The sequence below is a fragment of the Glycine soja genome, chromosome 9 (genome assembly GCF_004193775.1).
Source record: "Glycine soja cultivar W05 chromosome 9, ASM419377v2, whole genome shotgun sequence".
NCBI lineage: Eukaryota > Viridiplantae > Streptophyta > Magnoliopsida > Fabales > Fabaceae > Glycine > Glycine soja.
The window spans coordinates 23,598,208-23,618,153 of NC_041010.1; the positions used below are offsets into that span (position 1 = coordinate 23,598,208).

A 19,946-nucleotide genomic window follows, 5' to 3' on the forward strand; every position below is an offset into this window, starting at 1 on the left:
AAGATTAGATTGGTGAAACAATTAATTTTTAATATTGTTATATTATATTTGTCTAACTTTTTGAAAAAATCGAAACAAATATTTAAAAGATATTAAATTTATTACTTATGAAAAATATTGAAATCATAATTAATAATAATTTAAATTTTTTAGTTACAAAAAATATCTAAACGAAAATTTCTAATAATTAAAATTTGTTATAAATATATTGAAACATAATTTTTAATTGTACAAAATCTCTTAGTTATAAAAATTATGAAACCAAAATTTAAAATTTAAGATATGATAAGAATTTTAGGTTAAGATAATGATTGAAATCAAATTTAAAATATATTTGATTTAGTAGTTATAAAATATATTAAACCAAAATTTAAAATATGATAAGATTGTTAGTTTAAGATAATGATTGAAATCAAATTTAAAAACATTTGATTTAGTAGTTATAAAAAATATTGAAACTAAAATTTAAAATTTAAGATATGATAAGATTGTTAGTTTAAGATAATGATTGAAATCAAATTTAAAAATATATTTGATTTAGTAGTTATAAGAAATATTGAAACCAAAATTTTAAAATATGATAATATTGTTAGTTTAAGATAATGATTAAAATCAAATTTAAAAATATATTTGATTTAGTATTTATAAGAAATATTGAAACCAAAATTTAAAATTTAAAATTTAAAATATGATAAAATTTTTAGTTTAAGATAACATTGAACTCAAATTTAAAAATATATTAAATTTTTGTTAGTTATAAGAAATATGGAAACCAAAATTTAAAATACGATAAGATGGTTTAGTTTAAGGTAATGATTAAAATTAAATTTAAAAATATATTCAATTTTTTAGTTATAAAACCAAAATTTAAGATATGATAACATTATTTGTTTAAGGTAATGATTGAAATTAAATTAAAAAATATATTTGATTTTGCAGTTATAAAAAATATTAAAATCAAAATTAAAAATTAAAAATATGATAAGATTGTTAGTTTAAGATAATGATTGAAATCAAATTTAAAAATATATTTGATTTAGTAGTTATAAAAAATATTGAAACCAAAATTTAAAATTTAAAATATGATAATATTGTTAGTTTAAGATAATGATTAAAATCAAATTTAAAAATATATTTGATTTAGTAGTTATAAGAAATATTGAAACCAAACTTTAAATTTAAAATATGATAAGATTGTTACTTTAAGATAATGATTAAAATTAAATTTAAAAATATATTTGATTTAGCAGTTATAAGAAATATTGAAACTAAAATTTAATATTTAAAATATGATAAAATTATCAGTTTAAGATAATGTTGAACTCAACTTAAAAAATATATTAAATTTGTTAGTGATAAGAAATATGAGAACTAAAATTTAAAATATGATAAGATTGTTAGTTTAAGATAATGATTGAAATTAAATTTAAAATATATTAAGTTTGTTAATTATAGAAAATATGAAAATCAAAATTTAAGATATGATAAGATTATTTGGTTAAGGTAATGATTGAAATTAAATTTAAAAATATATTAAATTTGTTAGTTATAAAAAATATCAAAATCAAAATTTAAGATATGATAAGATTATTTGTTTAAGGTAATGATTGGAATTAAATTTAAAAATATATTTAATTTTTGCAGTTAGAAAAAATATTAAAACCAAAATTAAAAATAAAAAATATGATAAAATTATTAATTTAAGATAATGATTGAAATCAAATTTAAAAATATATTAAATTTGATAATTATAAAAAATATTAAAACTAAAATTTAAGATTTAAAATTTATTTATTAATCCATATTTTCATGAAATCTTAGATATGACCCACTCATGAATTTAACAAGAAAAAAAAAAAAAACAAATATCAACGTGATGAAGCAATCTCCCAAAAATTGAAAGACAGTGCAAGGCAAAAACAAGAGCAAGAAGAGCCGCGCGCCAGTGGGTTAAATGCTCAATTTCTTCTAATTAAGAACCACGATGGTTTAGGAATCCATTGTTCTCCATTTAGGGTTTCTTTTTCTCATTCAAATTCTTCTCCAGTCACATCCAGTTGGGGTTTCTTTCTCGGAAGATGGCTCGTAACGAGGAGAAGGCCCAGTCGATGCTCAACCGCTTCATCACGATGAAGGCGGAGGAGAAGAAGAAGCCGAAGGAGCGCCGCCCCTTCCTCGCCTCAGAGTGCCGCGACCTCTCGGAGGCCGACAAGTGGCGGCAGCAGATCATGCGGGAGATCGGCCGGAAAGTTGCCGAGATCCAGAACGAGGGTCTCGGCGAGCACCGCCTCCGCGATCTCAACGACGAGATCAACAAGCTCATCCGCGAAAAATCCCACTGGGAACGCCGCATCGTGGAGCTCGGCGGGCCGAATTACTCGAAGCACTCCGCGAAGATGACGGACCTCGATGGAAACATCGTCGACGTCCCGAACCCGGGTGGCCGTGGCCCGGGATACCGCTACTTCGGGGCTGCCAAGAAGCTCCCCGGCGTCAAGGAGCTCTTCGAAAAACCCCCCGAGCTTCGAAGGCGGCGTACTCGATATGATATTTATAAGAGAATTGATGCGAGTTATTATGGTTACCGTGATGAGGAGGACGGTGTGCTGGCGCGGCTGGAGGGGCCGGCGGAGGAGGCGATGAGGCGGGAGGCGGCGGAGGAGTGGAGGAGGTTGGATGAGGTGAGGAGGGAGGCGAGGAAGGGGGTGGTGAGCGGGGAGGTGGCGGAGGTTACCGCGGTGGCGAGGGAGGTGCTGAAGGAGGATGAGGAGGAGGTGGTGGAGGAGGAGAGGGCGAGGGAGAGAGAGGAGGAGAGGGAGAGGAGGGAGTTTGTGGTGCACGTGCCGCTGCCGGATGAGAAGGAGATTGAGAGGAGGGTGCTGGAGAAGAAGAAGAAGGATCTGTTGAGTAGGTACGCGAGTGAGGGGCTCGTGGAGGAGCAGACTGAGGCCAAGGACATGCTCAACATTCAGCGTTAGGTTGGTTGGTTCCTACGTGCTAATCTGTGCTCAATGAACTACATGCTCAACATTTATGAGTATTTTATTTATTTATATGATGTTTAATTATTTTATTTTTACTTGAACTAAGATTTCATCTCACACTTGTATTTCAACATATTTTAATTTAGAGCTAGGGTGATGGGAATTACCAATTTTCTTTTTTACAATTTACAAATTAGTAACCTGTTTTTAGTTCAAATTTAATTTGTTGCCAATGGATTTTCACAGGCTGTAGAAGCAGAGAGCCGCGTGAAAAAGTGGGGAGGAGCAATTGCGTATGATCAATGATGACTTTTTATCATAGTGGAGAATTAGGCAGAGACTCTATTAAGTTGTACCAATAGTGAAGAACTTGAAAATTTTCAACATGTATTTGAATTTTAGACTATTGGGTGGACTTCCTGTGAAGTCTGAGGTTTTATTTCTCCATAATTTTATTCTCTTGTGTTTGTTCTGGACTGGCTATATGCTAGCATGTTGGTCGAATTTGACAGATTAAAGTAATGGGTAGTGTCAGAGTTATTGTTTATTTTTCTAACAGGAATGATAAGAGTATTGGAGGCACTGAAGTTTTTGTTTGTTGCATTTGGGTTTGGAGAACTCTGCAACTCCTTCACCATTTTCTAGATAATTTTTTTTATAAAGATATATCTAAGTGTTAAACAGTTTCAGTTTATTTGTTTGCAGCAAGCTGCGCCTTCATATGAGATTTCTGTGTTGAATTGATGATTAAATCATAATAGAATTCTGTGTTCTTGATACAGCAAATTAGAATGGCCAACAGCTATGGATGAATTAGTTTCTTTCATGAGTTTCCTTTGTATTATTTTTTTCATCTGGACTTGATCGCGAAACATAAGGATTGAATTGTGAACCTTTGTTTTCTGCAGTGTAATGTTTGGAATTGTTTTGTGTGAGGTCTTGCGTTGCATTGAGCCCCGTGCATGATTTGGCGATGCCTCTCTGGGTTTTTGAATTCCTATACTCGCCACTACTTCGATTTTGCTTGCATGAGATTCCATCATGTTTTAGCTTTTAAGAAATTAAATTAACTACTCTGATGTGAACATTGGCTTCTTATAACTACACTTTGAAGTTTCCGCACTGACTTCGTGTTAGGATTAGCTATGGTTTATGCAATAATGCTTGATTCATTTTGTGTGCTTTTTGTGATATGTAGCTAGTTGGATCTATCTTCAACTGATCTTAAGGCGGAAGTGTTTGTTTGTGGTTTCATCAGCGTGTGTTGCTGTTTTAATTGTTTGTTGAACTCTACATTTGTGTAGTTGTTGGTGATGACGTGGTGTTTCCTGCAGCGAAATCGAAGGGGCTGAGGACATCGGCTTTTCTTTGAGTTTTGATGTATTCTACAGGAGGAGTTCTTGAAGTAATTTGTTTTTTTTTCTCTTCTATTTTTTGGGATCGTTGTTTGTATGTTTTTTTTTTTTTTTTTTTTTTTGTGTGGCATTTCTTTGCGGTCCTGTTTAGTATTTCCAACTTTGTAAAGCTATTGTGCTTGCAGCCTGCAAAGCTATACAAGCTAAAGCACCTGTCAAAAGTGGAAGTTGTAGCAAATGATCCCTGTGGATGTACATTTACTCTGGTAAAGTTCCATGATGGAAGAGATCTTTATGTTCTAGTTCCAGACATGTACTCAGTTTCTGGCACTGAAGCAATATGCGAAGCATCCTACCGTTCCTGTTTTGGAGTTTTTTTTTTTTTTATGTCTTCCCAATCATTTGCTTGTTGGGCTGATGCATGTGTATCTTGCAGGGATTTGATAACCTTAGAAGCCAGAGTGTGGCTCCCTCAATGGACCATGCGCAATATTGATGATAGGTAATATTGTTGAGAGAAATATTAATCTGTTCATGGAGAGTTAATTAGTTGTTGAGTTCTATGTGAGGGGATGAAAGTTTTCTCATCGTGCCGATCACTTTTCTTGTAGGAATCGCCTCCTTCTTTGCTTCTTGAACATCTGTAAAGATGTTTTGGGTTGCCTTCCTAAGGTTGTTGGTATAGATGTTGTGGAGATGGCTCTTTGGGCTAAGGTGCATATGACAATCTTCTAGTCTCTTAATTGTAGTGCTTCTTTACAATCAAGTAGCCATCATTCTGATCTAGTGAATACTTTTTCCTTTTCCTGCTTAATAAATAATTGATTGGTATTTGTTACTTTGTATGGAATACTAAACTTCAACTTCTCTCTCCCTCTCCCTTCCTCTCGAGTCAATTTGTCATGGAGGATAGTTTGTCCTTCTCCCATTGTATATACTCACTGTCTTCTCTTTCCTAAGTTTTCTTATTTTCTCTAAAAATAAAATATAAAACAGGTTTTGGGACAGTTGGTTCATGCCAAATATTTTCAGTGAGTTTAAAATGATATTAATATGAATTGGATTTTACCTTTGTAAAGTTGAATTATGGTCACAATTATTTCTACAGTGACCATTTTGTGGTGCTGTCGAAGTTGCTTTCTGCTTAATGAGATTTCACTATTTCAGTTCTATTTGCTTTTCTAGGTGATATAATTTCAGGTGTAGGAGTTCTTTCAAAGCACTGGATTCTTACTTTGTTTGGTCTTAATAACTTTTCTTATGTCCAGATAGAAACACGCAATAACAACTTGGAAATGCAATCAGTAAATTACAAATCTCTCATTGAAGAGTTTGATAAGCTTCTTGAGCGATCACGTGTCCCTTCTGAAGTATGCCTCGCATCCTAATTTAAGCCAGATAACTTCCTAGCTTTTATTTATTTTAATGATGTTTTGTTGGGTGTAGTATGCCACAAATTTGACTGGAGGTTCATTTGATGAAGCTCGAATGCTTCAAAATGTAGAAGCATGTGAATGGTTGACCAGTGCCTTGCATGGTCTTGGTTTTGCCTAATCTAGATCCTAGTTATGCAAACATGAGAGCTTTATGTTCCTTTCTTTACTTTTCTCTTAAAAATCATCTGGTAAAATAAACCGATCTTGATTTGGCCATTTATAAAACAAAATTATCAATGAGACATAGAGTGCTTGTTGTATTTATTTTAGAAAAATATTAATGGAAATCTTTTTAAGGTGATAGATATGATTTTTCATTCATTAGTTTCGTTCATTTTGGATTGGTTGGAGAGAATTGTGAGTACTATGAATTTGGAATCACAAAGCCAAGTGAAAGTATTCTGGCTTTGGTTGATATGTCAAAAATGTGTTGGATCTAAAAATTATCTGTTCCGATGGCGGTTCCTGCTACCTGTTACAGGTTAAAGAGAAGCGTGCAGAACTTGAAAAATTAAAATCTACTTTTGTCAGGAGAGCCTCTGAATTCTTGAGAAATTATTTTGCTAGTTTGGTGGACTTCATGATAAGTGATAAAAGTTACTTTTCTCAGGTATTTTCTGTAAATTTGTTTTAGAATTGTCACTTTTGAGGTCTTTTGAATTTTGGAGGAATTTATTGGTATCACTTTTTCTTCTTCCTCTGAACAGCGGGGACAGTTAAAGAGGCCTGATCATGCTGACCTGCGGTACAAGTGCAGGACATATGCACGTCTTCTGCAACATTTGAAGGTTAAAATTTGGTATTCAGGACCTGTTTACTTTTAGAAAATGTTTTCTGTTACTTTTGAGTACAAAAATGTCACATTGTTTTCACTTTGTTTCCTATTTTGAAAGCTTTGAGAAAAGTTGATTTCCCTGTTTCTTATACAAATATTTGAAAATTTTAAAGTATAAACCAAATTAAAAAATTGTCGCGTTGTGGTACATAAAAGTAAAAACAGAATGAAATTAGAAAACGTTTTCTCAAATCAAACAGTCCTTCCTATTCCTGCATTAAATTTGTTTTGGATACATATATTTGTTCAGTGATTTTCTTTGTTTTTATACCTAAATTATCTTCCTGGGCACTTGCAGAGTCTTGACAAGAATTGTTTGGGTCCACTGAGAAAAGCTTATTGCAGTTTTCTGAACTTGCTTCTTCGCAGGGAGGTCTGTTGCACTTCATGTTGGTTTTATTTGTTTCTTAATTGTCTGGTTTTCTTATTATGACACACTCCTTTATCTTTGTATGAATTGAGAAGTAACCATTATACATGTGAAAAATTATTAATTAATGTGATTACTTACCTAATCAAAATATAAAAAATAAATTGAAAAAAAAGTCAATTATTGGCAGGGAGGATTATAAACTTCCTAGAGAGAATAAATTCCCAAATTTTAAATCTTTTCCTCACTGAGTATTTTCTGAGTGATAGAACATTGAAGTGTAACTCATTCCAGATTTAGTTGTTGAACCAGCTGGCATGTTTAATGTTGTAACCCGTTTATTTTTAAAATCTGCCTAACCAGGCATAATTTTAGGTGGGCTATTTCTGGATTCAAACATAATGGGAAATAAATCATGTAACTGTGTTTCAGGTAGAGTGCTTGTTAAGCCTTTGCGTGCATGTAACTTGTTTACCCTCTCAGACTCAGCACTCAAGCCTGCTGCAACCCAGGCCCTGTTAAACTTCAAGATTTTTTTCTTAATCTTACCTTGTTGGTATTTGAAGGAGCTGGGTTACCTGGACTGTTTGCTCTTATGGTTGACATAACCAGGAGTGGGCAAAAGGAACTTTTTATTTGTTCCTGTTAGAAAATAATTCTCTAATGCATTACATAGAAAATTATCAAATGTTTTTGTTAGAATATATAAAAAATATCTCATAATATCTATATTATATCAGAATATTTTAGAGTTAAATTATCTTAGGATTAGTTTCCTTATTTGCTTATTATCTCATGATTTATTTCCTTATTTAATTAGAATTATAATCTATCTAGTATTATTATAAATGAGGGTGGGTGATATATGTTTTTTCATCATGTTGCAAGACATCATGTCATATCAAGTCAATAACAATCTCAATATATCCAGGCTCTCTTATCTCCTTTTCCTCTCTCTCTATACCTAAAGTCCTATAATTTCAACAATTTTCTCAACAAGTATCTTTTAAAAAAGGTTTCGAATGTGAACAATTCTTTTACATCTATCGTTGCTTAACTAGTTGACGAGGGGATGCACTTTTACAACTAGGATTAATTTTGTTAACATTTGAATAGCCAGATCCTCCACCATTAGTTTTGCATGATCTGTTGTATGATCATTGAGTTGTGATTGCAATTTGGTGTTTGACCTGAAGATGTGTCTGGGTCATATATACTGTTCTTGGGTAAAATGTGTTTTAGGTCTCAATTTTTGGTCAAAATTGGTTTTAGTCCCTAACTCCCCGTTCTATAAAAATGATGATTTTGATTCTTGTATTGAAAATTGGTGAATATTGTCCCTTTATGGAACTTACTATAGTAGTGTGAGGGAAAAAATTCATCAATTATAGCAAATACAGGGACCAAAATCACCATTGTTAAAGTATAGGAACTAAAATCAATTTTGACCGAAAATTGAGGGACCTAAAGCACATTCTACCCCTACTTCATTTTATGCTACATTATGCATATGAAGTCTAAAGTTTCAGACATCCTTTTACAGGCCCGTGAGTTTGCAAATGAACTTCGTGCTAGTACTAAAGCATCTAGAAATCCAACTGTTTGGCTTGAAGGTTCCACAGGTTCTGGTCAGAATGTAAATGCTACTGACACTTCGACAGTCTCTGATGCTTATGCAAAGATGCTTACAATTTTTATCCCACTTCTGGTGGATGAGGTGGTCGTTTGATATTCATTCATTTTCTACACAAATATTTCAAATGTATATAATTCATCATGGCATAAATTGCAGACTTCTTTTTTTGCACACTTCATGTGCTTTGAAGTTCCTACACTTGTTCCTCCAGGAGGTGTTGTTAATGGCAACAAAGCTGGATATGATGATGATGATGATGATTTGGGAATTATGGACATTGATGAGAATGACAGCAAATCTGGTACTCATACCTGACTTTCCGCAAATAGCCTTTCTGTACAGTCAAGTTTATATTTAATCTATTATAGTTTAGTTCCCTTTGTATCAATTTTTCAGGACTTTTATCATTTCTTCCTTTTTTGTAGGTAAAAATTCTGCGGAGCTTGAAGCTTTGAATAAATCACTTAAGGATTTACTTGATGGAATACAAGTATGCATAACAATGCTCTTTATCACTTTGAATCTGCTTGTGTGCTTCTGATATTTGTGAGATGAAGGGATCTGGATCTTCTCAATCATAAGCATAGTAGCGAGAGACTAGATAAGATTTAGGCTTATTGGTTTTTTGTGATTGAAAAAGAAATTTATTTAAGGAAGAAATGGAGAGAATAAGGCATCCTAACAAGAAACTTACAGAAGAAAAAATTTAGAAACTAATAGATTGAGTCATGTAGCAAGGCATGCCAATCTCCCTGCGTATAAAATCCATGAGAAGAACATCACAGACAAACTTAAAAAATTACTTTGTTCCAAATGTTGGCTGGAGAAGTTCCTTTGAAAAATTCAGCATTCCTTTCCATCCAAAGACACCACCAAGCAGCAAAGTCAGACCACTGCCACAGAATCTTAGTTTCTTTATGGAAGCCCTAATCTCTAAATTAACAGATGCAGATCCTTAAGGCAAACTCGATTCTCTCTGGAAATCCAAAAAACTTATTCCAAATAAAATTTGCTGCACAACAATGCAGAAAAAAAAGATGAGTCCCAGTTTCTGAACTAGAACTTCAAATTTTCCACATACTAGGAGACAAAGTAGTGGAAGGTATGTGCTTTTGTAGCATATCATTAATGTTGATCCTTGTCTAGACCAGCAGTCTAGACAAAAGATTGGGAGATTTGAAACAAGAGGAAAACACCCTGAGTCAAGAGACCAAATTCTTTTATCAATTATCATTTGAAAGAACAATGGACATTAACAGAAGCAAGTGAAGTAACAAGACTCATGCAATTTTCTGAAGAAATGAAAATTCCAGGAGATCATGAAAAGTAAACTGTAAAAGAGACATTATGAAGGGAATCTTTCCAAAGGTGAAAGAGCCTTGGAAAGGCCTTTGAATAAGGAAAAAATTCAACCTGTTAAGATGTTCCACATCACATCAACTAGGAATATATGGCTAAACTACTCTTTACTAGACTTGGTGATCCTTCACGCCTCCACCCTTAAACTAGCTTTCGGGGTTCTGTAAGGTGCTGCCCATTTCTAATATGGTATTAGAACCTATCTAGTCCCTATATGTTGAGCTATCTATAGATGCCCAGTTCTGGTGTGAGATGTGTGCATGGTAAGATGTCTCAAGTCGGCTAGGAATTTGGCCAAAGCAGTTCTTAGAAGACTTGGACAATCTGCCTTTCATGAGTTATTTTGGGATTGACTTAGATTTAGTCCATTTTTAATAGATACAACCGAAGTATCATTTCAAAATTTGATATGAAAATTATCACCTGAAGTGAGGGAAAGGAGAATAAACCCTGTCAAATAAATTTTGAAGAACCAGTCTATCAGTTGTAGATACCAAGTGGCTAAGAATATAAATCATACTGGTAAAGGGGGATACATGTATATTGTTTTGTCACTCTCTCTCTAACATAACTATTTTGTTCCACAAGAAACTGAATCCAGGGTAAATTGAAGATAAATTGTTGAAGCTCAATGTGTTCTAATTCTCAACTTTTCCCCTTAGCAGCAGCGTGAACTTCATATGTTTGTGTACTTATGCTTACTTGACAGGTTTATAGAAGGAAAGAGTTCTCAAATGATAAGATGTCTGCACATAAGCAGAAAATGTAGGCAAAGCAGAGGCTCGTAATAGTATCTAGGTGCTAAAATAGTAGAATGCACTAAGTCTGGTATACAAAGAAACATTTAAAATAAAACTTAAGCCTTTAGAAGGCCAACATTTTTGGATTTGTTTATATAATATGAATATAATCTATTTGATTTCTTTTCCAAGACATTTAAAGCACTTTATGGAGTTAGTATTCTCTTGCATACTATCCTTAAAGGGTTGCTTTTCTATTGTCTTTCTCTTATCATCTTTGGGCTTAGAAGGTGTCACCCCTAAGATGTCTTGCCCTTGGTATTTCTTTGGATAAGAGTGAGAGTCATTAGATTTTGAAGTAGACTTCCTTTTAAGTTGTTGCTCTACCCTTATTTCCCAATCTAGGTTAGCCTCTACATTTTCCTTCCCATGGAAGTATAAGAGGTTAATGTTAGCCTCTTGAGGCTTTCTTAACTCTTTTAGTATTTTCCTTCTTTCTTCTTTCCTTATTTTCTCTTTTTCATCTTGACTTATTTCTTCCACTCTTTTTTTCCCTTTTCTTTTCTCTCTTGTTTTTCTTTCCACAACTTAAGGGATCTCAACTCATCTAATGTCTTATACAAGAGGTCCTTAGGAGTTAACCCTCACCATTAACACTAGATGAAGAATGAAGACTCATGTTGGTTTTTAAGTTGTGATTCTTTCTTGTTGGGGGTTTGAAAACAAAAGGTAAAAGAAACTATGGTTGAAACTAACCAAAATAAACACTTAAAGAGGTGTGAAAGATAAGATAAAAACTAATTGGTAAAAGACAAGCTATCTAGGTGGTTTGACAATGGAAGGTAAAGGAAATAAGTATGAAAGTAAGCAAGAAAAGTAAACTAGGTTTATTTTTTAAAATTAAATTTAATAGTAAAAAATTACTATAACATCCTTACAATAAATTGACTGAAAGAGAGGAGAGTTGCTGGGTTTTTCTGTATAATAATTTTCACATTGATAGACTAAAACTGATTTAAACTTGGATGATCAAATGCATACATGATAGGCCAACGGTTGTAATAAAATAACACAAAAGTATGTCAAACCTAATGTGAATGTGTTATGTTTGTTCAAGGTTGATATATAAGGGCAGTGGTTTGCACTTAAAGGGTGGTAAAAAATTTCAAGTTTTACGAGTTACGATTGTTTGTGTAATTGTCGTACTAATTAACGCATTTACTTGAGAGTTTCATGTACACCCAGAAAAAATTAATCAGAATTCAGCTATACATCTAATGGTGGTTGTTATAGGGACTTGAACCACATGTAGCTAGAGTCAATAAGCATGCCAATTCATTGTGCAAAAAATCCAGATATCTAGCTAACATTTCATTTAATTAATTGTTGTTGAGTCAAGCATATTATGTTCCATGAATGAAGATTTGGCTGTTGATATAATTGTTAGCAGGCAGGTTTGTGTTAGCTTTTAGAGGAATAAAAAAGAAGTTAATTGTTGAAATTAGCCTTTTTCATTATGGTCATGATTTATTTTGTAGTGGAGTTTCTAAGTTTTCATGGAGCATAGACAATTATGAGAAGGACCAAGATGTTTGATAAAGAGAAATGCTATTTTACCCTTTGGATATGTGAAGAAGTAAGAAAGAATTAAGTATATATGATTGAAAGAGAAAGAAGATAAAGGACATGACTTAAAAATGAGTAAATTCTAAAATAGTTTGGATTCAGAAAAAATAGGCAACGTTTGCCTAGAATTTCTTTTTTTTTTTAAAATAGAATTTCTTGGTAAATGGCGTTCACAGTTTTATATAATAAGTATGACTATGCATGGTTGCTTGTGGAGCCGACCGCCAAGTAATGATGAAAGATTCATCTTTGTAGGCGATGACAAGAAGGTTACAGTGGAAGTTATTGAAACTTTTAGATTACAGTTAAAAACTGGATTTTATTTGGATTTATTTAAGACTTTTGTTGTACTGTCTTTTAGACGGAATTTGATTTCTATTTCTAATTTGGACAAATTTGAATTTTCTTTTTCATTTGGAAATAATAAAGTTAGTATCTACCAAAATTTAAATATGGTTGGTTCTAGTTCTTTAATTGATAATCTTTACATGCTCGATGTTGTTAGTTCCTATAATGAAATACTGCAAATAAGTTCACGTGGTACAAAATGAAAGTTGAATGAGAATTCAACCACCTTATGGCATAGGCGTTTAGGCCATATCTCTAAACAAAGAATTCAGAGACTTGTGTTGGATGAAATTCTTGACCATTTGGATTTAACAGACTTTGAGGTCTATATTGAATGCATAAAGGGAAAACGAACAAACATAAGGAAATTAGGTGTCGAAAGAGCTAAAGACGTCTTAGAATTAGTGCATACAGACATTTGTGGTCTTTTTCCTACAACTTCTTAGAATGGACAACAATATTTCATTATGTTCATAGATGATTACTTTAAATACGGTTATCTATATTTGATACATGAGAAATCCCAATCCCTAGACGTTTTTAAGACTTTCAAGATTGAGGTTGAACTTCAACTTGGAAAAAAAATTAAGGCTATCAAATCTGACTGTGGTGGTGAGTACTATGGTAGATATGATTGATCAGAGGAGAACAATGTCCAAGACCTTTTGCACTTTTCCTCAAAGAATTTGGAATTGTTCCACAATACACTATGCTGGGCAAACCTAGCATGAATGATGTAGCAGAACGAAGAAACCAAACTCTTAAGGATATAGTGAGAAGTATGATTAATCATTCCTCTTTGTCAGAGTCACTTTGGGGAGAAGCCTTAAAGACCGCAGTTTACATCCTTAATAGGGTGCCAAGTAAAGCAGTTAACAAAACCCCTTATGAACTTTGGACTGGTAAAAGGTCAAGCGTTAAATATTTGCACATTTGGGGTTGCCCGACTGAGGCACGGTCTTATAGGCCACATGAAAGAAAGCTGGACTCAAGAACAATTAGCTGCTATTTTGTTGGATATGCTAAATGCTCTCAGGGCTATAAATTTTACAATCCCACCTTAAGATCTTTTTTCGAGACGAGAAATGCGAGATTTCTTAAGGAAGTTGAGTTTGGGAAGGAATAGAACATAAGTTCTTGTACAAAGCTGGTGTTTTGTACGTGTCCAGTGTTGGTATTTTGTACGTGTCCGGCGTTGGTATTTTGTTTTATACATATAAGAACATAAGGAATGTTGTCTTTGAGGAAGAACCTGTTATTTACAGTGATCAAGTTCTCGTACTTATTACTATTCAAGACACAACTCTAGTAATAGAAGACAATGTTCAAACTATTGACATTGTTCTAGAACAAGACAACAATGAGGTTCTCCTTTAAATACCTTTAGAGCAACCTCAAAAACATCAAGAAATGTCATTAAGGAGACCCATTAGAGAGAGGAGAAATGCAATGTCAAATGATTATATTATATTTCTCCAAGAACATGAGGATGGTGTTGGTTTAACAGAGGATGATCCAATCAACTTCTGTCAAGCTATGCACAATTCTAACTTTCAAAATTGGATTGACGCCATGAAGGATGAGATGAAGTCTATGAATGACAATGAAGTTTGGGATCTAGTCGAATTGCTTGAAGGTGTGCAACCTATTGGTTGTAAATGAATATTTAAAACCAAGAAGGATTCAAAGGGTAATATCGAGAGATATAAGGCTCGTCTAGTTGCTATAGGATTTACTCGGAAGGAAGGCATTGACTATTAAGAAACTTTTTCTCCAGTATCTTCAAAGGTTTCTTTTGGTTAAATTTGTATAAGTTTTAGACCTCCCATTAAATTGTCTTGTATTTTTTGGTTAAATTAATTGAAATAACATGTTGCCAAAGTAGCTTCTGTGGCGTAAGTTAATTTGATTGAATTTATATGGATGCTGCATGGAATTATTCATGCGAATTGTGCTCGGCCCAAACGAAGACATAATTTGACAGAATAATTACATGCTTGCGATGGTAAACATGTGGCGATTATAAATAGTATGATTTTTCATGTGAATAATGAAATGTTCAAAGACAATCATTATTTGACCGGAATAATCATCATATAAGTTTTTCATGTGAGCAATGGAGTGTCCGAAGACAACCTTTATTTGACAGGACTTATCACCAATGTTTGATCAATGCGTTGAGAGTACCACTTGTAGTTAGTCTTTTTCAATCCAAAGATTGAGGAATAATGGTGTAGTAGGTATCTTGTTTGGGTCTTGAAATTTACCATAAAGATTATTTGTGCATTGCATGTTTATTGTTCTCTTCTTTAATTGTTGTTGTTGTTACTACTATGGTTTAAATTACTCATATTATGTGAATTCCAAATCTGCATGTATAAAATTTAGAGTTTGAAATTATTTTTTGTGGGAGTCATAAGGTGATATATGAGTAATCTAGGTATGCAACACTAGAAAGTAGTAAAGTGCATTATGTGTTAATTGAAGAGAACAAGAAATTATATGTTTTCATATCAAAAGTCTAGAAGTTTAGAGATCATTGGGTATTTTGACTTCAATTTTTTTGGAATGTCTTAATAGCAATCACTTCACATAAGGATTCACATTTAACCATGTTGGTGGAGTTAATATTTTGCTATGAGACATCACATTAGAATTTATGATTGCTAAATTATTGTAACTGGCTTGCCTGTTGTCGCCAACATTAAGTAGTCATCAGGTGTTTATTGAGACAAAATCTTAGCAGGCTTATTAAGAATTCAACTAAGTAAAAGTTTTTTTTGCTAACATAAAGTATTTGGTTATTAAATAAAAAAATTTAGAAAATACAAATTTGTATAGAACATATAGGAACTCATTCCATGTTAGCTTATTCACTTACTAAAGGTATGACACTAAAGTTTTTCACGAGCACACTGCTCATATGAGTGTAATTCCTTATAGTACCTTAGTTTAGTGAGAGTCTTACTCATGTTCTATATCTCACGGTTTACAAACATTTTGTTATTTGGATTTTCTACAGAAATAAAGTTGATGTTTATCATTCTATTTTGAGTTTGTTTTGTGTGCAATATTTGTATTGCATTTTGGATTGATCTCTATAAAGAATAAAGTTTGGACTAGTTGGAAATAAACATTATTAAGATCACATTGGATGTAATTTCCATGCCGCTTATCCATATTTGATCTATGTCATCGAGTATGAGTAACAGTGGTGATCATTGTGACTTAATCACGCTAAATTGTGATGAAAATTGTAGTGGTTTCCTGTTACTATATGAAATGGACCAGGTTGTATAAAAGGAGTCTAAAAGTAAATAACACACGGTTGCGCGCCTAAAGAATTTGGTGATATAAATGTCTAAGGTTAATATGAAGCTCAAGTGGAAGATTTTTAAGAATTTTATAATTCCTAATTAATTAATATGGGCTACATATTATATTATAACATTTATATTAATTATTTACATTTAGATGGATTTAATATAAAGTTATCTAATTCAATGAGCCCATTAGACTACCAACAAAAAATTGATATGAGCTTAATGAGTGAAAACCAGTTTGGCCCATTAGGGGATAATGGGAACCCTAATAGGTTAAAACCTAAGGCATGATTATGGTCTCCAACACACCAAATCAATAAATAGTTTCTCCTCTTCTCATCTGAAGAGAAAACGAATGTCCCATAAGGAAGAAGGTGATTTGGTTGAGGAAGGTCATTAAACCAATTGTTCGTAATCGTATTTAAAAGATAGTACTAGTATAAGCTTAATATTATACAGAATTACAGACCCCTAATGGGGGTAAGCAGAAACAACCTGCACCAACTTGATCTACCGCCCCTTATTATTTTTGGGAAAGAATAAAAAAATAAAGTTCGTTTTGTTTTAGGTAATATTTTTATTTTATTGATAGTTATAACATAACGATTCTTTTACGAATTTTCTATAAAACAAAGTGTTAATAATGTGAGAAAATTTACTATAAATGGGTAAACATAAAATAAAACAATCATTTCCCTTTATCGAATTACGCATCCCATGGAAGTGCTGAGTCCAGTCATGGAATGTTGTTTAAATTGTATAAGAAATTAGTTTATTATAACTTTCATTTTATCTCTTAAAAAATGTTTAATTTATCTTATGATACTAATGATCGATATCTGTAATATTTTGATAAATTACTAGCTATTATAATTAATATTTAGAATATTTTATACAAAATTTGATGTATACTTGCATATTTGATGAACGAAATTTGGTTCCCCGTTGTCCATTCCTGGCTCCGTCGATACTATTAATTGTTCTCTAACTTTATACATTATTATTTCGTAGGTGTACACTGTACAGTGTACCGCAACAGATCGTGAATATGGATTATTATTTTCTGTTTCCTGCACTAGGTGTGCAATGTGCACACTGCACAGTACAAGGTACAGCACTAGCAATATCATTTTGAAAAATGTTAGAACAATGATTAAAAAATTTAAAATAAAAATATTTTTATTGAAAGACAACAAATTACACTATACAGTCGTGGGTCCAATTGTGTTGTTTAATTTCTAAATGGAAGTGATAAAAAACTTGTTAGATTCTGTCCACCATCTCAATTACCATTGATAAATTATTTTCTCTCGTGGCAGTTTCTAGCTGGGGGTAGTGCTGCAACGAATACGTCGAAACCCAGAAGTTTATTAGTTGATTCAGCTATTTTCAAAGAGTTCAATTTTAGTTTGATTTATTCGATATAATAACTATTTTTCAGAATTTAAGCTCAAACAAACATGATGAGTTATAAAAGTGTTTAATTTTTTCTTAATAAAGTAAAATAGTTATCACCCTTTTCCCCTTTAAATTATGGTTATTATCTTGCAGTAATTATTGTATCTATGAGTTTTTTTTTTTTGTTTTTTTAGATGGTATCTATGAGTATTTAAAACTAATTAAATGTAAATATCTTAAATAAAAATAAACCTTCTGGATTTTAAAAAGTTTTGGTTTCAGCTAATTAATAATTGGATATGCAACTAATTAACTCGCACGGTTAAAGAATCATAATTTTGATTGTTAGATATATAGTTGAAGTATATGCTGCAATATTGTATGGCGCATATAGCTATATTGATATAGCATGGTCATGGTGCTCTTGACTGCTAGCTGCATGCTCTCTCTACAATATATATAAACATGGGCATGGTATATCCTTAATTTCATTTCATACATTGAAAAATGGATTTACATCTCCAATGCATTTTGGCATATTTTGCCATTCTATCATGTTCCTCCATCCAATCTAAGTGATTCTACTTTTACATCATATTAAAGTTTGTATTGGTCACCAGACCTATATCTATGAGAATAATAATTTCAGTGTCTCTTCGTATTTTATGGTCACTTAATAGTTAATACGCACACAAATATTTTCTCATACCAAAATTTATTTTCCGTATTTTAGTTAAACAAAAGTTTTAACTACAAAAAATATAAAAAATAATGCATTTAACAAAATTCAAATCAAACATAATAATATAATTAATGACAAAACATTTTGTGCATGAGTAGTACTTATAACAAACAAAATTCGATTCCAATATGTAAGAAACTTATAAAACAATTAGTAAATTTTCACGGATTTCACGAATATTTTTAAATTTAAGTAAAATATATAAATAGATTGAATTAAAGAGAATCTATATTAGACATTTTCATTATTAATAATGAATGCTCTATTACATTAAATATGAATAGACTTGGTGAGAAAATTATGAAGACATTATTAACTTTGTAATAACACTCACTCTTATAAATATTTAGACACAAATAATCGTGATCACCTCTAAATTCATTTAACGATTTTATTTTTCATTTGTGTAGAAACATTTTTAGCAATTTAACGAGAGTTGTATAGGGATCCTATACATGTTACACGAAACATATATTATAGTCATATGTGCAGCCTAGGAATATAGACTTGTATCTCTATCTTATATATAAATAAGGTCCTGATGGCTTGTTATATCTTCTGTCGACACCTGTCCAATAAAAAAATAATAAACCCTTCAATCCTTCTTTTCCCAATTCAATCCACGTATTTTGTCCGTTTTTGTTTTTTTTTTCTTTTCCTCTTCCCATTATTTTGCCCCTCCCTCCACGTGTCCTGCTCGGTTTTTTCATCTCTTCTTTTCCCATTCCCATTCCATTCTCATTCTCACTCTGTTCACCCTTCCCCATTCTCATTCTCTTCTGATCCCTTTCTCTCACTCCTCATTTCTTCCTCGTCCTCTATTCTTTTCTTACTCTCTCTTGAACTACAATGGTAAAAGACATGTGTTTCCTTTACAAGGTACTTCCTTTCTACTTCCTTATTGCTCCTTTTTACTGTCAAACCCGTATGTTTTTTTTTTCATTTGTGTGCTAACCCCTTTCTCTCACTTCTCACTTCTTCTTCTTCTTCTTCTTCTCCTCATCCTCCTTCTTCTTCTTCTTCTTGTGGAAGAACACATTAAAGTTGTGATTTTTATCTCAAAAAATCCAAGAATACAAGTTCGTAAACACAAAAACTTAAATTTTTTTGGGTGTTCTGCCTTTATTTTATTTTCTGACTTCTCGCAATACAAAAGTTTAAATTTTTTTGTGTTCCTGAGCCTTCTCCAACGTGCTCATTGCTTCCTATGTCCATCTTTTTGTGTTGTGTAATGGTTCAATATATTTTTTTGCATGTTGTATGCACAGAAGGTGGAAGAACATATTAAAGCTGCGATTTTTATCTCAAAAACTCCATGAGTTCAGGTTCGTAAACACAAAAGCTTAAATTTTTTTGGGTGTTCTACCTTTATTTTGTTTTCTGATTTCTCGCAATACAAAAGTTTAAATTTTTTTGTGTTCCTGAGCTTTCTCCAACGTGCCCATTGCTTCATATACCCAGCTTTTTGTGTTTTCGTCCTTTTTTGGTGGTGTAATGGTTCAATATATTTTTTGTCATGTTGTATGCAGAGAAGTTGGAAGAACACATTAAATATGTCATTTTTATCTCAAAAACTCCATGACTACAGGTTCGAAAACACAAAAAGTTAAATTTTTTTTGGTGTTCTGCCTTTATTTTGTTTTCTGACTTCTCGCAATACAAAAGTTTTTTTTTTTGTGTGTTACTTAACCTTCTCCACTATGCTCATTGCTTCCTATACCCAACTTTTTGTGTTTTTGTCCTTTTTTGGTGGTGTAATGGTTCAATATATTTTTTTGGCATGTTGTATGCAGA

At 32.4% G+C, this 19,946-nt stretch overlaps 2 protein-coding genes and 1 long non-coding RNA gene across 6 annotated transcripts; all 3 read left to right on the plus strand.

Moving 5' to 3' along the window:
* Positions 1 to 1,868: 1,868 nt before the first annotated feature.
* LOC114367949 (pre-mRNA-splicing factor ISY1 homolog) lies at positions 1,869 to 3,571 on the plus strand. Its single transcript, XM_028325225.1, has 2 exons — positions 1,869 to 2,978; positions 3,231 to 3,571. Exon 1 carries the CDS (start codon positions 2,079 to 2,081, stop codon positions 2,976 to 2,978), a length of 900 nt encoding a protein of 299 aa, XP_028181026.1. The 5' UTR covers positions 1,869 to 2,078; the 3' UTR covers positions 3,231 to 3,571.
* A 134-nt stretch (positions 3,572 to 3,705) lies between these two features.
* On the plus strand, positions 3,706 to 17,535 carry LOC114367948 (exocyst complex component SEC3A-like). 4 transcript variants are annotated; one of them, XM_028325223.1, is made up of 13 exons: positions 3,706 to 4,389; positions 4,525 to 4,605; positions 4,776 to 4,841; positions 4,951 to 5,053; positions 5,608 to 5,709; positions 6,257 to 6,385; positions 6,483 to 6,563; positions 6,909 to 6,983; positions 8,524 to 8,697; positions 8,773 to 8,917; positions 9,042 to 9,106; positions 17,024 to 17,121; positions 17,332 to 17,535. In XM_028325223.1, exons 2-13 carry the CDS (start codon positions 4,577 to 4,579, stop codon positions 17,336 to 17,338), a joined length of 1,074 nt encoding a protein of 357 aa, XP_028181024.1. In that variant the 5' UTR covers positions 3,706 to 4,389; positions 4,525 to 4,576; the 3' UTR covers positions 17,339 to 17,535. The 4 variants fall into 4 exon arrangements, with proteins under 4 accessions (XP_028181024.1, XP_028181021.1, XP_028181023.1 ...); XM_028325220.1 differs by having other exon boundaries at positions 4,525 to 4,841; XM_028325224.1 differs by lacking the exon at positions 3,706 to 4,389 and having other exon boundaries at positions 4,502 to 4,605.
* Positions 17,536 to 18,767: 1,232 nt separating this feature from the next.
* On the plus strand, positions 18,768 to 19,741 carry LOC114367566. The gene is made up of 3 exons (XR_003657240.1): positions 18,768 to 19,031; positions 19,421 to 19,477; positions 19,682 to 19,741. It is a non-coding gene; the product is annotated as an uncharacterized LOC114367566 (long non-coding RNA).
* Positions 19,742 to 19,946: the final 205 nt, after the last annotated feature.

Coding starts and splice junctions, on each gene's coding strand:
- LOC114367948 (XM_028325220.1), top strand. CDS start 4,363: ATGTATTCTACAGGAGGAGTTCTTGAA. Junction 4,390..4,524: donor CTACAGGAGGAGTTCTTGAA/GTAATTTGTTTT, acceptor TTGTGCTTGCAG/CCTGCAAAGCTATACAAGCT. Junction 6,984..8,523: donor ACTTGCTTCTTCGCAGGGAG/GTCTGTTGCACT, acceptor ATCCTTTTACAG/GCCCGTGAGTTTGCAAATGA.
- LOC114367949 (XM_028325225.1), top strand. CDS start 2,079: ATGGCTCGTAACGAGGAGAAGGCCCAGTCGATGCTCAACCGCTTCATC.